The 22,313-nt window shown below is 39.3% G+C and overlaps 1 protein-coding gene across 1 annotated transcript; it reads left to right on the top strand.

Moving 5' to 3' along the window:
* Positions 1-338: 338 nt before the first annotated feature.
* Fgf5 (fibroblast growth factor 5) lies at positions 339-20,958 on the top strand. The gene is made up of 3 exons (XM_051198100.1): positions 339-984; positions 8,057-8,160; positions 20,561-20,958. The coding sequence occupies exons 1-3, from the start codon at positions 636-638 to the stop codon at positions 20,906-20,908; spliced, it is 801 nt and encodes a 266-aa protein (XP_051054057.1). The 5' UTR covers positions 339-635; the 3' UTR covers positions 20,909-20,958.
* The last annotated feature ends 1,355 nt before the right edge of the window (positions 20,959-22,313 follow it).

Genomic DNA, 22,313 nt, shown 5'->3' with positions numbered 1-22,313 from the left:
GGCTCCAGGTGGTAGGGGCCACCAACTTGGACGTCGTCGGGTGCTGGGTAAAGAGTGAGTTGCCTGGGACACATGGCCACTGAGGACGAGAACCCATGCCCATGTACCTCCGTGCCCCTTGCACTCTGAGTGGCGCGCTCCGAGCAGAATCCCGCGCGGCTGGCTCTGGCAGGGGGTGGGGTGACCCTGTGACTCCTGAGACCGGCTGGGTGCATGGCCGGTGCCTGGGCTCAGCCAGCGTCCTGGGGGCAGCTTCTGAGGACAAGGTACCTCCTCCCACTCCCGGGATCGCTTCTCCCTCCTCCTTCACACCCCCGCCCCCAGGACCGCGGCGCTCCCTCCCCGCACCGGCCAGTGAGTACACAAAGCCGCGGGTGAGGGGAAGCTCCGCAGGCGTGCACGGAGCAGTGAGATCACTGGCGTTATAAATATCCCGGTGCCAGCGCCGAGATCCGCTCGGGTGGCCTCTCTCACTCTCTCTTTCTCTCTCTCTCCCCCTCTCCCTCTCCCTTCCCGGAGGCTATGTCCACCCAGTGCAGAGAGGGAGGCAGCGCCAGAGGCTCGCAGCAGCGCGGGGGCTACGGAGCCCGGAGCCAGCCCTGCAAGATGCACTTAGGACCCCCGCGGCCGGAAGAATGAGCTTGTCCTTGATCTTCCTCCTCTTCTGCAGCCACCTGATCCTCAGCTCTTGGGCTCACGGCGAGAAGCGTCTCACTCCCGGAGGGCAACCCGCAGCTCCGAGTAACCCGGGAGACTCCAGCAGCAGCCAGGGCAGAAGTATCACGACGTCTTCTTCGTCTTCTGCCTCCTCCCCAGTCGCTGCTTCCCCGGGCAGCCAAGGAAGCAGCTCGGAGCACAGCAGTTTCCAGTGGAGCCCTTCGGGGCGCCGGACCGGCAGCCTGTACTGCAGAGTGGGCATCGGTTTCCATCTGCAGATCTACCCGGATGGCAAAGTCAATGGCTCCCACGAAGCCAGTATGTTAAGTAAGTTGCTCACTCTCCAACAAAACCTGTTCTGGGAGGGACAGCCAGTATTGCTTTGGGCCACAGGGGCACCTCCAGGAAGGAGCCCCAGCTTCTGGGACTCGGCTGGTTTTGGAAATAGTTCAGCAGGTTTCCTGAAGATGTGTCTACAGGGTCCGTGCGCAGGCACCCCTCTCTTGGGCAGAGGGCATGGCGCTTCCCCAGGTGGAGGTTACCCTGATGAGGCAGGCAGCTCTTTTCGAGAATGACCTGGCCGAAAAGACCAGCCCCCCCAACCACAGCTGAAGGAAAAACAAGGCAAGAAGTACAAATCTTCCTCCTGATACAATTTCTTTCTATTTATGAACTACAGTCGCATTTTCCTTTAAATGTCAAAGTACATCTCTTTTCCTCTGTACACAATTCATGTTAGTTTCGAAAATATGAGATATGAGTACTTCTAGTCTCCAACCACACATATCGTATGCAAACACATATTATAGATTCACATTAATATGTGTATGTAACTTTACACGCATAGGAATATTTCACATACGTATATATACATACATGCACACACAACTAACTACACATGTCTACGTAGAATGTGTATGTACATACGGAGAGCAGAGTCCTGTTTGCAAGAAGGCAACACGATCTGGAAAACTGCGCAGATAGTATGATGACTGAGTCGGGGGCTGGGTTTATCAATGTTTTAGTAAGTCGAGACCCTGACAATACCGTCTTAGCCCTTGATTCCCAGGGACAGTTAGAGGAAAGTTCTTAATTGTAAAAGAATTACAGAAGAGGTTGGAAATGGTTGAAAATTGAGCATAACTTAAAAACAAAGCAAACAAACAAACAAAAACCGAAGTTGAAAATTTACTTTCTGAGTTCTCTTTCTCCTTTCCTCTTTGCTTTCATTCCACCCGCGTCCTTCCATTTCATTTGCCTTCCTGGACCATTTCTCACTCGCCTTGCTGCTCTTAGGCGGCTGAGGCGAGAGGTGATTTGGGGCTGTGTGCACGGTAACTGGGGTTGTCTCTGGCCCAGCTAGGTATTTTGGCTAGATTCAGATCGCTTTTCCAGCAGGGCTTAGTCCTCCAGATAAAAGCCACAGCAGGGACCTCTCAGACTCCCAGGGAGAACGGGAATGGGGCCAGGAGATAGTGCTGTGCCCTCTAGTCTTCCTGGTAGCTCCCAGGTGAACCACAGCCGACCAGAGTCCCCCAGAGACTGGAACGCTTATGTTTATTTAGCTCCAAGAACCATTGGCTTTATTTGTTGGGCTGACTGTCGGCTGGGGCCTGTGGAGAGAGTTTGGGGGATTGAAGCACACACAGGAAGGCTGGCCGGTTGGCCAGCCTCTTTCAATGGGTTAAGAGGATCAGAAGCGTGAGATCTGGCAGGATGTCCCGACAGGTGCGGTTTCCAAAGCCAGCGGGCTGCTTGCTTTGTCTTTGGAGTGCACCTTTTCAGCCGGCTGAGGTGCAGGTGGAGAGCAGTGCAAAACAGAGAGGTCTCTAGGCTCCCATCACTTGAGTTCCAGAGCTCCAGTATGCTCCACCTTGGACCCCCACCCCTTTCACCTTTGAAAGAATTCTGGTCTTTGTTGATGAAGGGAACAGTCTGTTCTGGTAAGGGTGGATTTTCTGATGCTCCAGGGAGCTGGAGAGCTACTTTTGTTTCAGGATTTCTACTCACCCTCCTCATTTTTGCAGGATGCGGTTTTACCATGAGATATCAAAACTCAGTTTCCACTTCCAGCAACCCTCCTAGCTCTTAGGGAAAGCCATTCTCTAGTTTGTTGCTGTGAATTTACCAGGAAACTGGCACCAACTAAACATAACCCTTGCTTGCTCAGGAGAGACCCAAAATAGCTGGTAGCAAGTGATGGGTTGAAACCCCTGGTCCCAGAGGTAGAGTTGGAGACCCAGGAAGATCTGGAAGCAGGGTGGTCCCTTCTGCATTACAAAAGTACATGGAAGCTACATTAGGCCTGTCTAGAAGGAACTTTACAGAAACACACATGAAGGAAAGGGAAAACATAGCAATAGACTTAGTTTAGGCAAAAAACAAACAAACAAACAAAAAACAGAACTGGCTGGCTATCCATTATTGCCAAGGGCCAATTTAACATTTTCATTGATAGATGGCCAGGGACTAATGAAACTTTGCAAGTAGCTTTATCCTAACTCCCAGCCCTCCCTCCAATTCTAAACAGTCAGAGTTTAATTTGTATCTTTCAAGAGAGTGGCTTTCATTCATCCACCCATTCATTCATTCATGTACCCAATGTAGGTCACCTGCCTCAGAAAGCACTGTGTTTCCTTATCTTTGTGCCTCTTGTTCTTTTCCTGTTTATATTTTCTCTGGCCTTGACTTCCATGGGTTTTTCTTAAAGGAAAGCATAATTTAAATACCATGCCCCAGTGATTGCTTTTGATATTTGGAATTCCCAACAACGCCCTGTGAAATGTTTCTTTGTACAATGGAAAGGCATAGAATTTGGTAAGTTAACATGGCTCTTTACACTTACGTATAGCCATGGGAGAAAAGCAGCAACTACTTGCTGTTGATTATTTAGCATATTTTGAAGGCAATGCTGGATAGATTCCTGAAATTTATGTAAACTAAGGTATTGACCTTGGCCCATTACTCACATTATATGTGGAAACAATTTGTTTGTGTTTCACAAGAGAGGCTAGAACATTGCAATAAGACCTCTCAGAGTAAAAGGTTCTTTAAGATGCCACAATAAAACTTTATTTTAGTCAGATAAAATGTCAAATTTTTACTCAATAATGAATATATTTGTCAATTGTCAAGGTTTGCTTAGTTTTACTATTAAAATCATCTTTAGCCACAGGTATTGAAACATTCCTTGAAGTACATCAGTTAGTAAGTTAGTAAGGCCTGGTTTACCTCATTCAAGAGGGCATATACTAGAATGTGGTCTCTAGCTCATTGCATACAGGAAGGAAATACTGGGGAAAGATATAGAAGAATGAACAAGATGAGGCTATGAGCTCTATCCTTGAAGAGAAATAAGCAGCTGCTTTAACTTAGAAACTGTCAAATTTAGCTTTGATACAGCCCTATTGGTTGACTTACCTTGTTCCATTGAATTTAAGAAATTAGTATCAATTCAGAGGAGAAAACTTTAGCAAAGGCTACACAAAGCAATCACACAAAATGTGAAAATTTCATTTGCATTTTGGTTTAAGTGAGTCCTCACTTTTACATTTTGTTTTGAGGATCTGACTCAAGTATCCATTTTGATGTCACACAGTCATCAGACATTTCCTGGCGTTGGAGAAATCAGAAGTTACTGTGCAGGGAAATTCTGTTACTGATTTAATCAGCCAAGACTATGCTGAATTGGATCGTTCAAGACTAAGATTTGATAACTTGGCAGAGAAATCTGTTGCCATGGATGAAAGTAGAGAAGCTTCAATGTCGCCATATTTTTCTTTGGGAATTTTCAGATATGTTATTGAAAGCTTCTGAACACATTTGATATCTGTGTTGTTGTAGCTCTTATTTCTCCAAGTTCCCCACGTCAGCAGAGACTTCTGATAGTAAGAGATCTAAAGAAGAACAAGAAAGGAAGCTATGTATGTGTTTTCCTACTCAAGTAAACTTACTCATAAAGATGATTATCCTTTAAAGAAAGGAGAATAAAGACCAATGGTAGAGACACCAAAAATTTTTGTCTTCTTCAACCTTGATATCAATCCTGACATTTTTACTGAGAAAGGGTTCTTACTCTCTTAATCCTTTTAATTTAAACATCTTGGGAAAAATAGCACCCATCTTCAGTACCTGAGTATGAATTAATTGTTCCTGAGTTGTCTACACCCATCCCCAAACAGGAAGGACACACTAATAAGAGCAACTCAAAACAAATGTCCCTGCATGGGGTTGGGGAGTTTCTACAGCAGTGTAGCATTGCAGACAGTCACTAGCTGGTCTGTGAGACAACTTCCACAGTTTTGCTTAAGGAAACTATTCTGATATCCACAGGCTGAACAGGAAATTTCCTTCAAGTTTATTATTGCCAACTCCTAAAGATGAGGGTACAGATGATACTGATTTTGAAAAAGTCAGCTTTAGAGAAATGCTTCTTGGGATGCATTAGTTCATGATATAATATGCTTATGCTTAAAGTATTTCTTAGAATTCTCTAATGAGCTACTGAGATTTGCACTATACAGTAGATAACATAGATAGCCGGTGCTCTCTTGGAAAGGGGAACGGGAAACCCATTGTGAGTTGTGTAGAATTGTGCCAATATTCTAGAAAACAAGACAGAGTGAAATCATTGACATTAGTTTAGAAATTTTGATCTTAGCAATGATTTCAATATTAAATAAAAATTACATTCAGATTTAAAAGATCAATTCCAAAGTTGCCTGTATGAAAAACAGTTCTCACATACACATATACTCACACGCATGCATGTACACGTATATATATATATATATATATATACATATATATATATATGTACGCATGTATAAAGCTTAAAAGCTTTATACATGAAATCTTAAAATTACACAATCTTTGTATTGTCAGGCAACACATGATTTTTATAACAGAATTTATCAGACAAAGCATGCAATATATAAATAATAAAATAACAATTTTACAGGTATTATGTCATCATATCCCCATACTTAAAATTAATTGTAATGAAAACGTATGTAATAAGTACATATAGTGTGTTGAGACAAGCTAAATGAGACAAAAGAAGGATAAATGGTCAGAAAGCAGTAATTTAATTAAGCAAGTCATGGGTGCAGATTTTTTTTTGTTTGTTGTTTGCTTTTTAACCAAGTAAGTATCTATAGACTGAAAACATGAGAAGCTGATCTTTGATACTGCCATATATTTTTCATTAACATGTGACCAATTTACATTTATGAAGTTGAGCATGTCCATTAGGTGAATGGAAAGTTCTTTCCCGTTCATTGTCATGGATTCCTAATAATTAGGTTATAGAAAATATTGAACTTAAAAAAAAACATTAGAAAGCTGTTTCTTGGAGGTGTGCATAAACATGTGAGTTAAAGCCACTCATAGTAACAATGCAGAGCTATGAGAACACTGGAGAAGAACTATCAAGACTTCATCTTCCAGTCCCATTGTCACTGTTATGTCACTCATTGCACAAAGATGTCCTGTAATGGCCTTGTCGCGCATGCGTTCTTGTTTATATTTATGTTATGCAGTGTTTACAATTTCATCCGCAAGTAATGAAACATTTAAACTTGTTACTGATGCTTTCAGTATTACTTTTTAATTCTAATTCCAATAGTCATACTTGAATAATAATATTATTATACTACATCTTTATAATTTAGTTTTAAAAAGTTCAATGTTCTACATGTGAAGTGTATTGTAAGTTTTAAAAGTTAAATACACCATTTATGTACATATTATATTCCATATAAACTGATGTATGTTACTTCACAAAGCATTCCCTGGTGAAATGATGATGCTTCCAATTCTTTGGGTGTGTATCACAGTCAAACAGTGTTTATATATTAAATTCTACACGAATTACATTTTAGAAACATTTTAAAGGAAATGATATACAAGACACTAATGTCTAGTAACACCCTCTTACATAAGCAAAAATAAAATAAAATAAAATAGCTCCCGGTTGAGAGTATCTCATAAAAAGAAACACCACTAAGTTCGTGCCTGCAGTTTTTCTGAGATGCTTTCTTACTCTGGGCTGAAACTTCAAAACAATAGTAACAAAAATAGCCTCCCAGGTACTCCTTTTATTCTGTGGTATTTCTAAGTATTCTTTTTTTTTTTAAACTAAGCTGAGAAAGCAAGCAGCATGTTTATGACAATGGCAGATGCTCAGCTTGTGCAATGTTAAGTACTCAATAAACTGATTCATCTCCATGTACTTATGGCCTTGTTAGTAAGCTGGATAATTTTACACACACATCAAGCACTACAGGGGGAGATTGCTATTTCAAGGAAAAGTGAAAGGGGGTGTCACCTCATCAGAGTTCTACTGAGATGCCCTAGGTTACACTGTATGCTTGACACAGTTGTGACAAGTGCCGAGATGTGCTTTTCCCTCCTCCATTCTTCTTTGTGTTTTTCCTCAGCTCTAATGAACTATGTTACCTTGTTTATATGTGTGTGTGTATATATATATATATATATATATATATATATATGTATATATGTATGTATGTGTATATATACAATTTCATATGTATTACTAACAAGAATATTATCCTTACTCATACTTCTATTAAGTCTTTTGTGGATTTATTAGTACTAACAGGCAGGCTGTCTAACTATATGTAGAATACACGTTTAATTTTATACACTCCATGATTTACAGTAAATACTTTCTTGACTCAGCACACATGGTTCTTGAAATGACTGTAGGGATAAAGGGACATTGCATTGACATACAGACTACATTATACATTAATAATGTTATAGTGAACATTACATTTTTCTAGGAAATGACTTAAAATCTAGTATTTTTCAAAACATAATTCATTAAACAACTCATGGAAGTAATAATAATTTATAATGTCTTCAGTATCTGAAGTGTAGTTTTATTGGATTGAATATGGCTTATATGTAAGTTCTCAAATTGTGATGATCGGAAGAGAAGGATTTGTCTAATGTAAGAAAGTATAATTTTCCAGGCTTTTGAATTTTTTATACTAGCTTTGAGGTCATATTCATGATTTAATACTAAAAGTAGATCATATTTGGTGAATAATAACAAATTAGGATTAAATTTAAAACATATGTTAAAAGCATCTTTCAGTAGATTTGGGATTTGAAAAGATTCTAATGCCACCTACCATTTGCAAATAGAGAATTATTGAGGAAGCAGAATCAAATCTCTGAATCTTGAAATAAGTCATTCTGAGTGTCCACTCAGATGCTAGCACTCCTTAATATAGTGAATCACAAAAGTCATTGCGTGTTCTTCTCTTTAATCACCATAGTGAAGATTGAGAACAGTTGATGTAGATGTTGAATTCTTCACAGTTCTGTGCAGAAGAGTCTGTGTTTTATTTTGGGATTTTTGTCATCCTAGGTATTTTGGAAATATTTGCTGTGTCTCAGGGGATTGTAGGAATACGAGGAGTTTTCAGCAACAAATTTTTAGCGATGTCAAAAAAAGGAAAACTCCATGCAAGTGTAAGTAGAACCACTTTATATTTGTTAAAGGCGCTCTGAGATTTTATATTTGTAACAAAAGTGAAGTTTTTTTTTTTTTTTTCCTCAAAATCTTTTTCTCAAAAAAGATAGACAATTTGCTTAAGGAACTTAACTTTTTTGGGTAAACTTGTATGTATATATAACCAATTTTGTATGTCTACGAGTAATCATTTGAACTGACTTGAAAATACATAGAACCTTTAAAAGATAAATGTACTTGGAAGTAGCCTATGCATGCTGGCTGGCATTGTGAGTTTCCTAGAGAGGTCTGGGCGAGACTTGTCATGGCAGTGAACTATTCTGTTGCATTTTAACTTTACATGTTTATCTGGCGGTATGATTATTTAATAGAGCGTTCTTATGTTATTCATGATGTCAAATTTGATCTAAGTAACATATATTTCCATTTAAGTGAGTAAGACACAAAATGAAGACTCAAATCCCCTCACCTCCCAGAAAGAAATTGTGCTGGATGAAATCAGGGAATTTCTATTTGTGTTTTGTCGCATCAAATATAATTACTTAGTACTAATCTTGAACTCAAACTATTTCTTCAGACTACTTACACATTTTGCAATCAGTTTATAAATTGTTCCTTAGCTTTTAGTGTGTGCATATTCTGTTTATTTGTATTAGTGTATAGTCATCACACTTTAAACATAATTTAAGATTTTTTTATGATATCAGATTTCTTCACACTAAATAATTTTAAAAGGCAGTTATTCCTTAATTAATAGTAAATGAATAACTGACTATTTCTTTTGTAATTTTCAAAGTAAATAGAAAGTCTTAATTTAAGACTGATATCAAGTGATACTCTTTGGTCTTTTACTTTATATACCTTTAAGAATCCAAACAGAATTCCACTCATTTCTATATGCAAAACTCTTATAATTTCCTTTCCTTTGTATCTAAAGTAATTAATAACCCTTGAAGAGCACTATGACTATTTGGGGATTTAGTGAGATAGTACATTTAAGTACTCAGGGTAGCATTTGGTACCTTGCAACTACTCAATAAATAGAGTGTATTATTATATGCAATAAACTAAATGTAATGTAAATGTAGCAAACCACCACCTAAGATAAATGAAAAGCCTTTGTTAGATTCTATGGTCATTAATTTCAAGAATTATAAAAGCAATTTATTTTATTTCTGGGTTGTTTGTACTCTAGCAAGGACTAACACAGTTTGTAAAAATGATTACTATGCTTGAAGAACAAAAAGTGACATTTCACTTATTTAAGGGAAAAAATATTCTGTATCACTGTGGGAAAAAGTCAGACATATCATTTTGCTAAGAATAATATTGGATCACTAAAAATTAACATCCAGAATGAAAGCAATTAATTTTCCTTGTTCTACTTTAAGGTTGTAAAAGCCTTCAAAATCTCAGCGTTATAAGGTACAAAACAAGTTTTAAAAAACACCTCTTATGGGTTTGTCTCCTATGGGATGAAAAAATCTTAACACTGAAAATATTCTGGTGCACTGGTGCATATAGGAATAGATGAAACTTGGGCCAGTGTGAGGATAATTGCCACACAAAGCAAAGTATTATAAATGGATGCCAATTAGAAGGGTCAAACTGAGAGGTTAGGATACATGATTCCTCTGTCAAATGCAAGTAACTAATTTCTAGAAATTTGACCCAAATGTCTAAGGATGACTGGTGGAAATAATGCAGATAATGAAAAAAAAAAAAACCCTAGCATCTGTTATTCTTTCTCATCTTGGCAGGCTAAAGTTATTTCATGGAATAATGACTTTCAAACAGTACAAAGCAAGTCTTGCTCTTGTCACTCACTGCGGCTCTTTGATATAAAAGTCATTCTGCTGACTTTGAGCTGAACCATAGATAAAAAATTAAGTTCTACAATTATGTCTAAATGTACATTCTCTTATCTGAGCTTTTATTAGCACTTTTTCTCTAGATGGAAAGAAAGCTAATTAAATTATGAAGCGATTTATTTTTAAAGAAGTTGAGTTTAGAAATAGCATTAATCATAGCAATTATCGGCTTTATGCCCAGCTGGTTTCTTTCCTGTTCTCACTGTAGTGGAATACGTTAAAAACACTCGTATAACTTTCAGTGTGTTTACTTGACTTGGCTTTAATATTTACAAAATTACATTATCATCCAAAAACCTAACTCACACTTAGTAATGCTTAGTTTGTGAGTCACTTTGTATTAATGATCTTGCAAGGGCATTAAAGAGTTCATACCTTTCAGCTTCTTCTTTCAAAATAGAAGTCAACTATAAGTGTGAAGTACCCAGGTAGCTCTGGGGAAAGTAATCCCCCTACACTGAATTGTCCATTTCGATTAATTTCTTCCAGCAGAGATTAGTCACCAGGCAGGGGTGATGTACTTTCACAGTTCTGCAAGAAACCTTCCACTCATATTATCTCATCAGACACTGAGTCGAGGAAAAATGAGTTTGAGATGTTTAGTTATTTTCCTAAGGTTACATAGTTAAGTGAATGAAGAAAACTGTATCATTTTCAGACTCCTTCTTTAAATATCCAAATACTCTTAGGCTCAACTTAATTTAAAAGAAAGCATTGTGATTGTGAACAAATTATTGTTTTCATGAACATTGTGGATCATCATTAAGAGCAGTTGTAGTGTACCATTAACTGGCAAAGAGGGAAATTCTAGATTAGGTGTGGAAAACTGTATATGAATTTCCTCCTTCCATCCTTGCCTTGGATTCAAAACACAATTATTTTGTTCCTAGCCTTCCCCGCACACTCTCCAGTACTTGATTTTAGTCTACAGATGAGGGAGGGGATGTGTCTGCCACCAAACTTTACAGACATATATGTTGTTATACAGTGTGATGTTGTGTTGCTTAGAGAACCCCTCTCAAGATCCAACATGCAAACAAAAAAGTACCATCTGGTTCCTAAAATTCCTCATGCACTGAATGCTACCTCCTTGGTATACCCAAAGATGGCACACTAGAACAGCAGCGCCGGGCAGTACAAAGGAGGTAACCCTGGTACTGACCTATTGTCCTGATTGTTAATTTCACAGTAGACGTTTGACGTGAAACTCAAGCATATGGACGGGTGGTGTTTCAAGCTCTTACCCCATCCCTCATTTGCATGCACCTCTCTGTTCAAAACCATTCACAGATCCCAAATATACAAGATAGCCGAATTCATACTGTGTGAGAATCTCAGCTCTCTTCTCCTTTTTTATTGAAAATATTTTTTTCATACAAAATATTCTGATTATGGATTTTCTTCTCCCCATCTCTCCCAGATCCCCACCCCCATTTTCCCACTCGCCCAAATCCATACTCTTTGTAATAAGAGAGAGAAAGGGGGTTATGGGTGAACGTGTATGGTCTTCTCGTCAAAATGTGCCAGGAGTTATGGAGAATAGGAAACAATAATACTTCCCAGAGAGCCAACAGGATTAACCAGCCTCCACTGCGGCTCCTGTTCTATCTCAACATACTCCAGATGGAGGCACTTTCTGAGGACACGTGCCGGTCTTTTATTTGTTCGTGCTCTTTCTTCAGGTTTGGGGTCCTTGCAGAAAGCCCCACAGAGGACCTTTTTGGGTTTTCCTTACCAGGTTTGATTAGAGCATGAATTTCTCTGTGTGGTCAGCTAAGTGACTGGATCACTTGTTGCCAAATTGCACACCACACTTGTGTCATTTTATTTAATGTGTCTTTTTTTTTTCTTTTTTGCTTTTATGGGTGATGCAAATAGGAAAATTAATTTCCTGCAGTGAATGCCCAGTGATGGCTGTGTTTTACATGAGATAGTATGTTCAGAATACTTGGTGTAGTGCCTGGAAATTATTATTGCTCGGTAGCTATTTAAACAGATATCCCAGAATGTGTTCTCTGGCAGCTGATTGATGATCTTCCATCTTCTGATTTCAAGGTCAAGTAGCTGTAACTCCTCAGTTATTCAGATTAGCCCAAATCCTACTCGCCATTTGCCTTCACTCCTTGGGGCCACACTTTTCATGAACACCATAATCTCTTATCTGCTAGGTGTTCCTTTTTCCAAGGAATCAAATTTGAAGGCCTGATTCTGGAGCTCACATTGTCACAGTGGCAGGAATTTCTCTTGTCATAATCATGTAATTCTTTTGGAGACCTACAGTCCCTTTTAGTATTTTAAACCCTAAAAATTTTATTAACCTTGGAAAAGTTGGATATCACACATGCTTCAATCTCTTCGTGAAGCATGCGTGGTAGCTTGTTACATGTTGGGGGAACGTGTGTTGTTGGCTTAGCTATATAGAGAAAAGCATGTGGTCAAATGGTTATTTTCTTATGTCTCAGGGTTTTAGGGGATCATGTTTGGAAGGAAAGCTAATTGCAGAGTTGACGAAACAGGCTTGGAATGTGTGCTGATCAGCCCTGGGTGAGGCCGAGAACATTCTCCTTTCTGGGTTCAGAGGGTGCCAGCTGGCTGGTCTGGGAGGAGAGTCTGGACTGGACTTCAGGTGCTGGGGGCAGTGAGAGCAGCCAGCAGCCCCCATAGCTCAGCATGGTTACTAAAATGGAAAACAGAAAGACTTGAGCAATACTTACCATTATCACTTAGAAGAAAAAAGCCTAGTAAGATTCTTCCAGTCAAGACGATGGGTTACATCAAAGCTTTTGTATAGATGCATCCTTTGCACTGTAAGACCCTGTCCTTTACATGGAGTAATGTGAGGTCCAGTAATTTGGGATCCAAAATGAGTTTGGGGTTCTACTTTGCAATTAATTCCCTTATCTGACTTTCATATTGACTTCTGTAACATCAGCGAGAAGAACTTTTTTTTTTTTTTTTAAATTTAGGCTTGTTGCTCCCAAACCCACATTGCTTATGGTCTAGGGGAAGGAATTATCAGCAAGTGTGCTACTAAAGTGAGGAAAGCCTCAATTTTCAGTGTTATGGGAGAGACTGCAATCTCCGTCAGAAGAAGAGATGAGAGACACACACCTTACATGGGACTTCAGGTGGATCACATCTCTACCCTTCTGGTTTAAAACCAAATAATAGTATCTTAATTATTACACTCGGCAAATGATGTGTGTTAGTCACTGGATATGGAGTAGTGTACTTTTACAGGGCTATTAAAGACACCCAAAGTGGAACACCCTTTTTCTAATCCCATTCTCCATATATCTTTACCTCACCTCCATCACAACCATCTAGTAAGCCGTTGGTGAGTCAAGTCCAAGCCTTCATCTCACAACTACTAAAACAGAATCTTTAGGGACAGAGCAAGGAGAATACACATTTTAAATCTGCTTTCTGGTTGTTTTAAAGTTATATTGTTATCCTTTAAGTTGTTTGATTTTTGGCCATTTAAATATTTGTACAAAGTTTGTAAGCTCTCTTCAGTCATGTAGATCTAAAATGTAAATCTGCTATCTAGTTGACTTTTTTTTTTTAAACAGTTGCTGCAAGAGGAGAGATTTCATGGTTGGCATTGTCACTGTATTGCTAAGTTGGTTATTATTAAGCCCTATTTAGACATTTCCTTGGTTGCTCAATAGGAAGAAATGACATGTAGAATGGTAAGATAGTCAGTGTCAAGTAGGAACTATGACCCTGCAAGGATAGCATAGCAGGGGCAGAGATAGATATTGGAGTTCAAGCTTCAATCTGAAGATTACAAAAACAAAGCAGCAGACCACTACCTCTTATCTCTATCTCAGACTGAAAGAGCTGATCCACAACCTCTTCACCAAGCTTCAGACTGCTGCCTCTCCTCAACATGGCTGGAGAGAATCCAGAGACAATCTCAGAATGCTGCCCTATCCTCAATGTGGCTGGAGAATGAGTGCCAGCTCCGAGACCCTGTTCCTGTCCTCTCATGAGTCCTGGGATTAAAAGTGTGTGTTTGGCTTGTGGCTTGTGGCTGACTTTGCTTTTCTGAATCCTCGGGCAAGCTTAGATGAATCATACATAGTATTTCACCACATCTATGTGACTTATATGGTAAAGGGTAAAGATGTCTCCTTTGGGTGCGTGTTGCCCTACATCGGGGAACAGCTGTACACACAGCCTGAGCTTCTGGCACATTCTCCAGCAGCAACATTGATAGAAGTAGAGGTGGGAGCCAAGCAGTACTGAAAAGGGGGTGGAGGAATCCATGCTGGAATCCATGCTTCCAGAAAACTGCTTAAAGAGTGATTTGTCCAATAGGTGTTTTCATTGCAACATATTAATCTATTTACTTCTTAAATTTATAATTTTTAGTAGGAAGAAACCAACTGATGAAAAAATAGAGTAAAATAAATTAAATACCTTATAAAGTCCACGTATGAGGCACTGTCTTTCCAAATTCTTTCCAGTTTACATCTCTTTCATGCATGTATTTTCAACCGTAGTTGTATGTTTTGAGAACTGGTGTTTGCACAGCTCTGGTCTGGATCTACAGATCCTTGGCTTCTGTCTTCCCAGCTCGGGGATTACAGGTGTGTGGCATGGACCTCTAAAAAGCATCCATAGTTTAGAATAGATTCCACACTGTGAGAACAGACAGTAGAGTCAAAACACTACCATTTGTTTATTTTTGTTTTAAAATTAACATACAACATATTAGATTTCATTGTGTTTTCAAATAAAACTATTATTCATTTTCCTCCTTCCTTCTCTCAATCCTCCTGACCCACCCCTTCCTTGTAATCATCCCACTAACCCCCAAGCCACTTCTGTGTCACTTTTGCCTCTGCCTTCAAGTTCTTTAACACCTTCCTGTCTGCTGGCCCCCTTTCTAATTCTGTTGCCTGTACCCACTCTTACCCTTCACATGTGTTAGTAAAAACACCAAGAAACTCAAGAGAACATGTGAATTTAGTCTTTCTGTGAACTGGTTACCTCACTGGATATAATGTCTCCACAAAATTGTTGAACCTTCCATGATTTCATTATTCTGTACAGCAGAGTAGAATTCCACCCTGGATACATATGTATTACATTTCTGTTACCAGTTTGCCCATGAGTAGTCATCTAGGCTGGTTGCATTTTCTTGCCGTTGTGAATAACGGAGCAGTAAACATGAGTGTGCGGCTATCTCTGTGGTAGGGTGAAGGGTGGTGTGTCTTTATGCCCAGGGTGGTATAACTGGGTTCTGTAGTAGTTCCATACAGATTTCCATAGTGTCTGTACTAGTTTATTGCCCCATCAGTAGCGGCATAAAGGTTCCTCCTGCCTCCATCCCCATCATCGGCTACTGACATCTGATTTTTTTTTTCTTGTCATTCTTGGGATAAGATGAAACTCAAAGCAGTTTTATTTTGCAGTTCCCTGATGGCTGGTGATGTTGGATGCTTAAAAAAAAAATTACACATGGGCCATTTGTGTTTCTTTTTGGAGAATTGTCTGTTCATTTCAAGAGCTATTATCAGCTGGAAGTTTTGGTTCCTTGGTATTTAATTTTAGCGGTTCTTCATGTATTCTAGATACTACCTCCCCATCTGGAGCATAGCTGGCAAACACTTTCTTCCATTCTGTAGGCTTTCTGGTAGCTTCTTTTTGTGCAGAAACTTTCCAATTTCATAGGATTCTACCTGATGACTGTTGGGGCTATGTCCTGTGCTGGTGAAGCACTGTTCAGAAAATTCTTCCCAGGAGTTACAAATGGAAACACATTCCCTATCATTTTCCTCTGTCAGTTTCAGGACATTGGGTTTGCAGTTGAGATCTTTGATCCATTTCAAATGTATTTTTGTGCAGCATGAGAGATGTGCTTCCAATTTAATTGTTTTGCAGGTGGTTACCAGTTTTTCCAGTACTGTTGGTTGAATGGACTTTCCTGATCAAAACTTCGCTGAAAGCACAGTATTGCTAATAAAAAGTCCTTGCTTCTGTTAGCCATCTATCACCTCCCTCTATGCAACAATTTGCACATTCAAGCAAACATAATTTAATTTGTTTAAGTTTTACTTGTTTTGACAGTTAGAAACAGTAGACCATAATACAGTAAACCATAATACAGTAGTTGATTTAAATACTTTAATGTTCATTTTGGGCTCTGTTGATTGTAACTTGTTTTGACGCTTGTAAGAGGAGCAGACATTGAAGAGAAAAACACAGATAATCAAATAATCTAGTTCTTTAAGGAAGATTGGGAGGGATTATGTGTCTATATAGTTTTTCTTTGTAGACACTGCAAATTTCAAAACAGTTAGCTACACAGTCAGCAACCAGCTATTGAATCAATTAAAACATATATATTTGAAACAAAGATAGGGTTATTTTGTTTTGTTTTGTTTCGTTTTGTTTTGTGAGTGTCATTGGTTCCTGACCATTCTGTCATCCTGCCCAGCAAAGACAGACACCTGAGGCTTGGACATTGAAGTTTTGAGTCCTGATTGCAGTGGCTAATTTAGCATTTGATTTACCTGCCTTCATCATACCTTCCATAAATGAAAGTGTGTACGCCAACTTAACTGCCCCATCCCCCCCAGGGAGATAATGCAATTCTATCATTTTAAAAACAATATTCTTTATTAGATTAAAGGAGAATGTAACATGAAAATTAACCTAGAAACACTCAGTCCTAAATGGGATATTTTCACCAAACTTTTCTCCTCAATGCTCAGGGAGCTGTCTAGAAGAGGAGGCAGAAAGATTGTAATAGCCAAGGGGGATGGAGGACACCAAAGAAACACTGTCCCCCATGTACAACTGACTTGAGTGCATTTAAACTCACACAGATAGTGTGGCAACATACACAGGTCCAAACCGGACAGGGTCCCAGCACTGGCTGAGAGGGCACACACTCCTATCCCTAACCAAGAAGTTATCTCCATTTGACAGTTTGCTTGCAGAGTAGAGTTAGTTTTCTCCAGTGGGGTCTCCCTGAGTACACAAATCACACTTAAGGGCAGGGCACATGCCCAGGAGTAGATAACCATATAAAATGAACTCAAAGGTATTTTTATAGTTTTTGTTTGTTTGTCTCATATTGCTTTGTTTGGTCATCTAAAGAGATCTCACTGGTCTTTTGCTTATTTATTATGGTTTTTGATTTTCAGTTTTGTGGGTTTCCTTTGTATGTGTGTCTGTGTTTTTCCTGCTTTTGTTTTCTTCTTTTTTTTTTTTAAATTCTACTATGTTTGGTTTCTGTGTGTGTTTGTTTTCTAAAGAGAAAGAGAAAGAAGGCATGGCATTGAATGGGTGGAGAGATGGAAGGCATCTAGGAGGAGATGAGGGAAGGGAAACCGTGATCAAAATATATTGTTTGAAAAAAATTATTTTTACTGAAAAAAGTGAAAAACATTACTCTAGAAAGTTATTCTCCAAGGTTTAAAAAGAGTAATTGTATTTATTTTGGTAAATGGGTATGTATTTTGATAGGCCCGTGTTTCCCAGCCACTCTGTTTCTAAGATGTTCCGTGCTGACCATTGTATCAGAGACATTCTCCGTATCGCCATCTTCCCTGTGAGAAGGTGAGAATACTGACAGGAGCCTTCAAGATGAAACTAGATTTCCTAATGTTCAAACAATTCCGGGACATCATAGATGGGGTGATTTTTCAGGCAAAAAACAAATTAGAACTCAATTAAGAAAACCCAAACAGTTTGACTCGTTTTACTCTAGCCTTCAATGAGGGGGCATATACAGTGTACAGACATTATTAGCATGTTGCTGTCTCTACTCCGTATGACCTTTGAAAGATGGGCAGCCTCAAAAGCCATCACTTTTTCGATGAAACTTAGAGCATCACTCCTTCAGAAAGTGGAGAAAGTCCCTATGCTGAATAATTTTAGGAGTTGGATCAAGTGGGTTTTCACTCTAGGATGGAACTGATACATGTTTTTAAATATGTTGTGTGTGTACGCACATGAATGCAGGGTCATGCACACACACTCTTGTGAACATGCCTCAAACACATCCTTTTAAAGGTGACCTATCTTTACTTCCTTAGAAACCATAAGAGTAAACAAGAGTAAACAATACAGCCCACTTCAAAACCCAGACATGTCTGTGTGTGCCTGTGTTATTTGGCAATGTTGTAAAATAAAATGCGTTTTGTTGGTGTCTGAGATGGCAAGGGTTAAACTCAGAGTCTTGCACATGCTAAGCAGCCAAACCTGGATCCATCTACAACTCTGGTCTGTTATTCTTTTAATGAAATGCTTCATGTCTTTCTAAAATACTTGTCATTTTATGAAGCCACAAATAGCCGAGATGGTTTAAATTTTTATTTTAAAATGTAACTGGAAACCAGGTGGGTGTAGTGGTGCATGTCTTTTATCCCAGCATTTGGGAGGAAGAAGCAGGCAGATCTCTGTGACACTGAGGCTAGCTTTGTCAACAGAGTGAGTTCCACGACAGCTAGGGCCATGTAGGAAGACCTTGTCTCAAAAAGCCATAAAATGAAATAAAATAATCTGGGTTAGGAGTCAGAGGCTGTCTGATCTCTGTGAATTTTAGGGTGGCTAGCCTTGTGTGCCCAATAAGTTTCCAGGGTATGCTGGGATACATAGCAAGACTGTCTCACAAAAATATTAAAAGCACAGCTCCGTTTATTTACAAGGGAGGGAGAATCTTTTAAACAGCTAAATAGCTATATAAAAACAATTAGATTGAATTTGTAAAGAAAGTCTCTTAATGAAAACTGGAAACAAATGATGTGCTTTTCCTAAAGTCATGTCATCACTGTCCTTGGAGTAGACAGAGGCTGGTAGTTTGGGAGTTAAAGGGCAGGTGGAGATGATGTCACACATGGGGGGTTATTCTCTAACACACCTGCAGATCGTAGGTAGAATTCTACCAGTATTGTGGAATAGCCACTTCATAGCCACTGAAAAGGGACTTGCCTGGCCCCAGTGCAAATACTTTGTGAGTCTGTTGCACATAGGTAACTGTTGTTGGGAACACTCTGATGTTGGTTTTTCTCTGATAGTGCCTTCTAATTTGCAGAAGTTAAAAAAAAAAATGTTATGGGACTCATATATTCCCATATATTCCAGGCTTTCAGATTTCAGTGTGTAACGTGCATTGCAGAGAAAAGTGTGCATTATTAGAAAAAGCAAGGGACAGAACACTTTTCTATACACAAGGGGGGAAGTAATCAGTTATTCTCCAACCCAGGGAACCTGTGCACAAGGGACCCTGAAATTGTGAATTTAGGTAGTCTGGACTAGTACAGGAATTCCTAAACCATTCAAGGTTTTGGGCTCTTTTATGTTTGATGGGGATTATAAATCCTTACTCTAGAAAAATGTGTTATTATCACAGTAGCCATGTAGGCAGGGATTCTGCATAGGAACCAGACCTCAGTCAGCAGTACCAGGGCAAGGCAGGAAGACTGATGCATGCCTGTACTTTCCCTCCATCACATTCCGCCAGATTTCTCAGTTTGGCACACAAGTTCTTTGGGAGCTAGCTCTGGCTTACTTTATCGACCACATCTCTCATCCTTTCCACCATATATCCCAAATGGAAGTCACATAGAATTGCTTATAAATGCTCACAGTGTCTGAACACGCTCCTATTTTCTAGAGGCTCTCATGTGCTCCCTACTGCCTTGCTACACATAAAACACGTTTGCATCTTCCCTGTACTCTTGCCTACCTCCTCCACTGTCACGATGCTCCCTGAACACGGGGGTTGCATTTCCTTATCATAAGCTGCACCTTGATGGACGTCAGCTCCTCTACCTTTCCGTGAAGTTTGCAGCAGCGGGCTCATCTGTGAGTACCGGTAAGATACAGGTGAACTGTTGCTAATGACATGGATGACTTTTTCCTTCCTGGCATCAGATGTACTTTCTTGAAACACATATGTGAAGATATATTTTTTTTCCTAAAGAACGCTATCACATGCAATATTAATAGAGCCATATGCCACCCCTCTCTCGGCATCAAGAATCACACTGATATCACTGAAAATATATGCCTGTTTCAAAAGTATCATGTGACTGCTGTGTTCCTGGTAGGTGTTTGGCCCTCTGCAAACATATATGTATGTTTTGTTGGGCAATTGTTTCTTAGTAATCTAGTTATAATTTTTTTATGACTTAGAGGGGAAATTCCTATGTTAAGAAATTCTAGATACAAATTTGAAAGTATATTTAGAACAATAACAATATTTATACATATTAAAGTGAATTTATAAGGTTTCAATTCAATGGTTCCAGGTATTTGTGTAAACAATAGCACTATATAACCTAATGGATAGAAAATAGTGTTATAGAGATAAAGTAGGAATATAGACACACACACACACACACACACACACACACACACCCCTACCTTTAAAAGGAACATATCTTTATAAAAGGGTACAGAGTACGAGGGTTCTAGGGTCATTCTCTTGGATTTTCAAGACTTAATATTTATCATATGCTGAAATATTGTCTGTCGCAACTTAAATTTTATATTTTCCCCCCTCTAGGCTAAATTTACAGATGACTGTAAGTTCAGGGAGAGATTTCAAGAAAACAGCTACAATACCTATGCGTCAGCAATCCACAGAACTGAAAAGACTGGGCGGGAGTGGTACGTGGCCCTGAACAAGCGAGGGAAGGCCAAGCGGGGTTGCAGCCCAAGGGTCAAACCCCAGCACGTCTCTACCCACTTCCTACCCAGATTCAAGCAGTCGGAGCAACCTGAACTTTCCTTCACCGTCACTGTCCCAGAAAAGAAAAAGCCACCTCTCCCGGTGAAACCAAAGGTCCCTCTGTCGCCACCTCGCAGAAGTTCCAGCCCTGTGAAGTACAGATTGAAGTTTCGGTTTGGATGATGCTCATGTTGGCCGTGTGGGAAACCACTCTTCTGCCTCAGGACCTTCTACAGGCACCATGGAGCCTTGAAGGAAACTTTCGAATGCAGTGTTGCTCTGTCCCTCCTTTGAGCTGACACATGTGGAAGTCAGGTCATTGTTTCGCTTTGACGAACATGACTGCTTAAAAACAAACAAACAAACTTTAAATAGACAAAAGTGGGATTCTCTGTAGTGATTCAGGAGTACATCCCTTCAGCTCAGTAAGGTGTAAAGGCTTCATGATGAGAGGATGTTTAGCATTCTACATTTTTTAGAATGTTCAGTAGCCTGGCTATATATGTATTTTTCTGCCTTTTACAGATCAACCTGGAAGGACATACATGATACATCTTTATTTTTCTTTTCCAAAGAATATTTTAATGCAGATAAAATATTTTACAAACTTCTCATTTTTTTTAAAGGTAACTCTACATTGAGCATATTTTCTTACTTTTATTATTTTAATTAATGTGCCACAGGCAGTCAATTTATTGTTGTTCGTGGATTATAAATATTTTTGATTGTCTGGTAGCATGTGGATCCCTTCTGCATTTTTTTTTTCCTTCACTGCATTGTTTACTTTGTTGTAGCCATACCTCAAGTCATGTCTGTTTAGTTCTACATTTTAAATTGTTTAAATGTGCTTCCCTGGCCCCAGAGGCTCAGCTTAGAGGTGTGTATTGTTATAGAGTAGTGGCATTATGCAGAGTCCTACCACATTAGTGGCTGGGCTCTCACCACTAGAAGGAGGAAAATATGAGGACATTTTGATGGATTTAAAGGTTGGATGTAAAGAAAAGGACAGAGGCAAAATCACAACAAGTGTAAAGCATCTGTGGCCATCTAATTCTGTCTCTTCTGCTTCTCCTTTTATCTACCCCTTGCCCTCATTCAAGAACAGCTGAAGGAATACATTTTATTCTGTCCATCATGCATACACCGCGAAACTGGAGTGCTTAAAAATACTTCCATACTCTCTGTTATCCTTACTGTATGGGCTCACAGAGAGCAACTAATCAGGGTGTGTGAGTGTGTGTGTGTGTGTGTGTGTGTGTGTGTGTGTGTGTGTGTGTGTGTGTGTAACTGAAGGAGATGACTAACCAGCCAGGTATTCATGTCAAGATTCATAGTCAAAAACACTCCTATTTTTCAATCAAATACCTTTGTGCTTTCTATCCCAAAGGTAATGACTGTAGTGAGTGGGTTTACTCTGCTATAAGAAAATCTGATGTATCTTAGAAACACCTGTCCTTGTGACAAAGGAGCTTGATCTGGGAATTTGATAATGAAAATGACACTTCATCCTCAACTCAAATACCAAACACTGAACAGAAATCACAGAAAGTTTAACTTACAAAGAGTTGCAAAATTTATTTTCTTAGAT

This window comes from Phodopus roborovskii, unplaced genomic scaffold (genome assembly GCF_943737965.1).
Source record: "Phodopus roborovskii unplaced genomic scaffold, PHOROB, whole genome shotgun sequence".
NCBI classification, from domain to species: Eukaryota; Metazoa; Chordata; class Mammalia; order Rodentia; family Cricetidae; genus Phodopus; species Phodopus roborovskii.
This window is presented reverse-complemented; position numbering and strand designations above follow the sequence as displayed.

Bases quoted from the DNA above. Each gene is read 5' to 3' on its own strand.
- Fgf5 (XM_051198100.1), top strand. From the start codon at position 636: ATGAGCTTGTCCTTGATCTTCCTCCTCTTCTGCAGCCACCTGATCCTC. The intron at 985-8,056 runs GTAAGTTGCTCA...TTGTCATCCTAG, and splicing joins CCACGAAGCCAGTATGTTAA to GTATTTTGGAAATATTTGCT. The intron at 8,161-20,560 runs GTAAGTAGAACC...TCCCCCCTCTAG, and splicing joins AAGGAAAACTCCATGCAAGT to GCTAAATTTACAGATGACTG.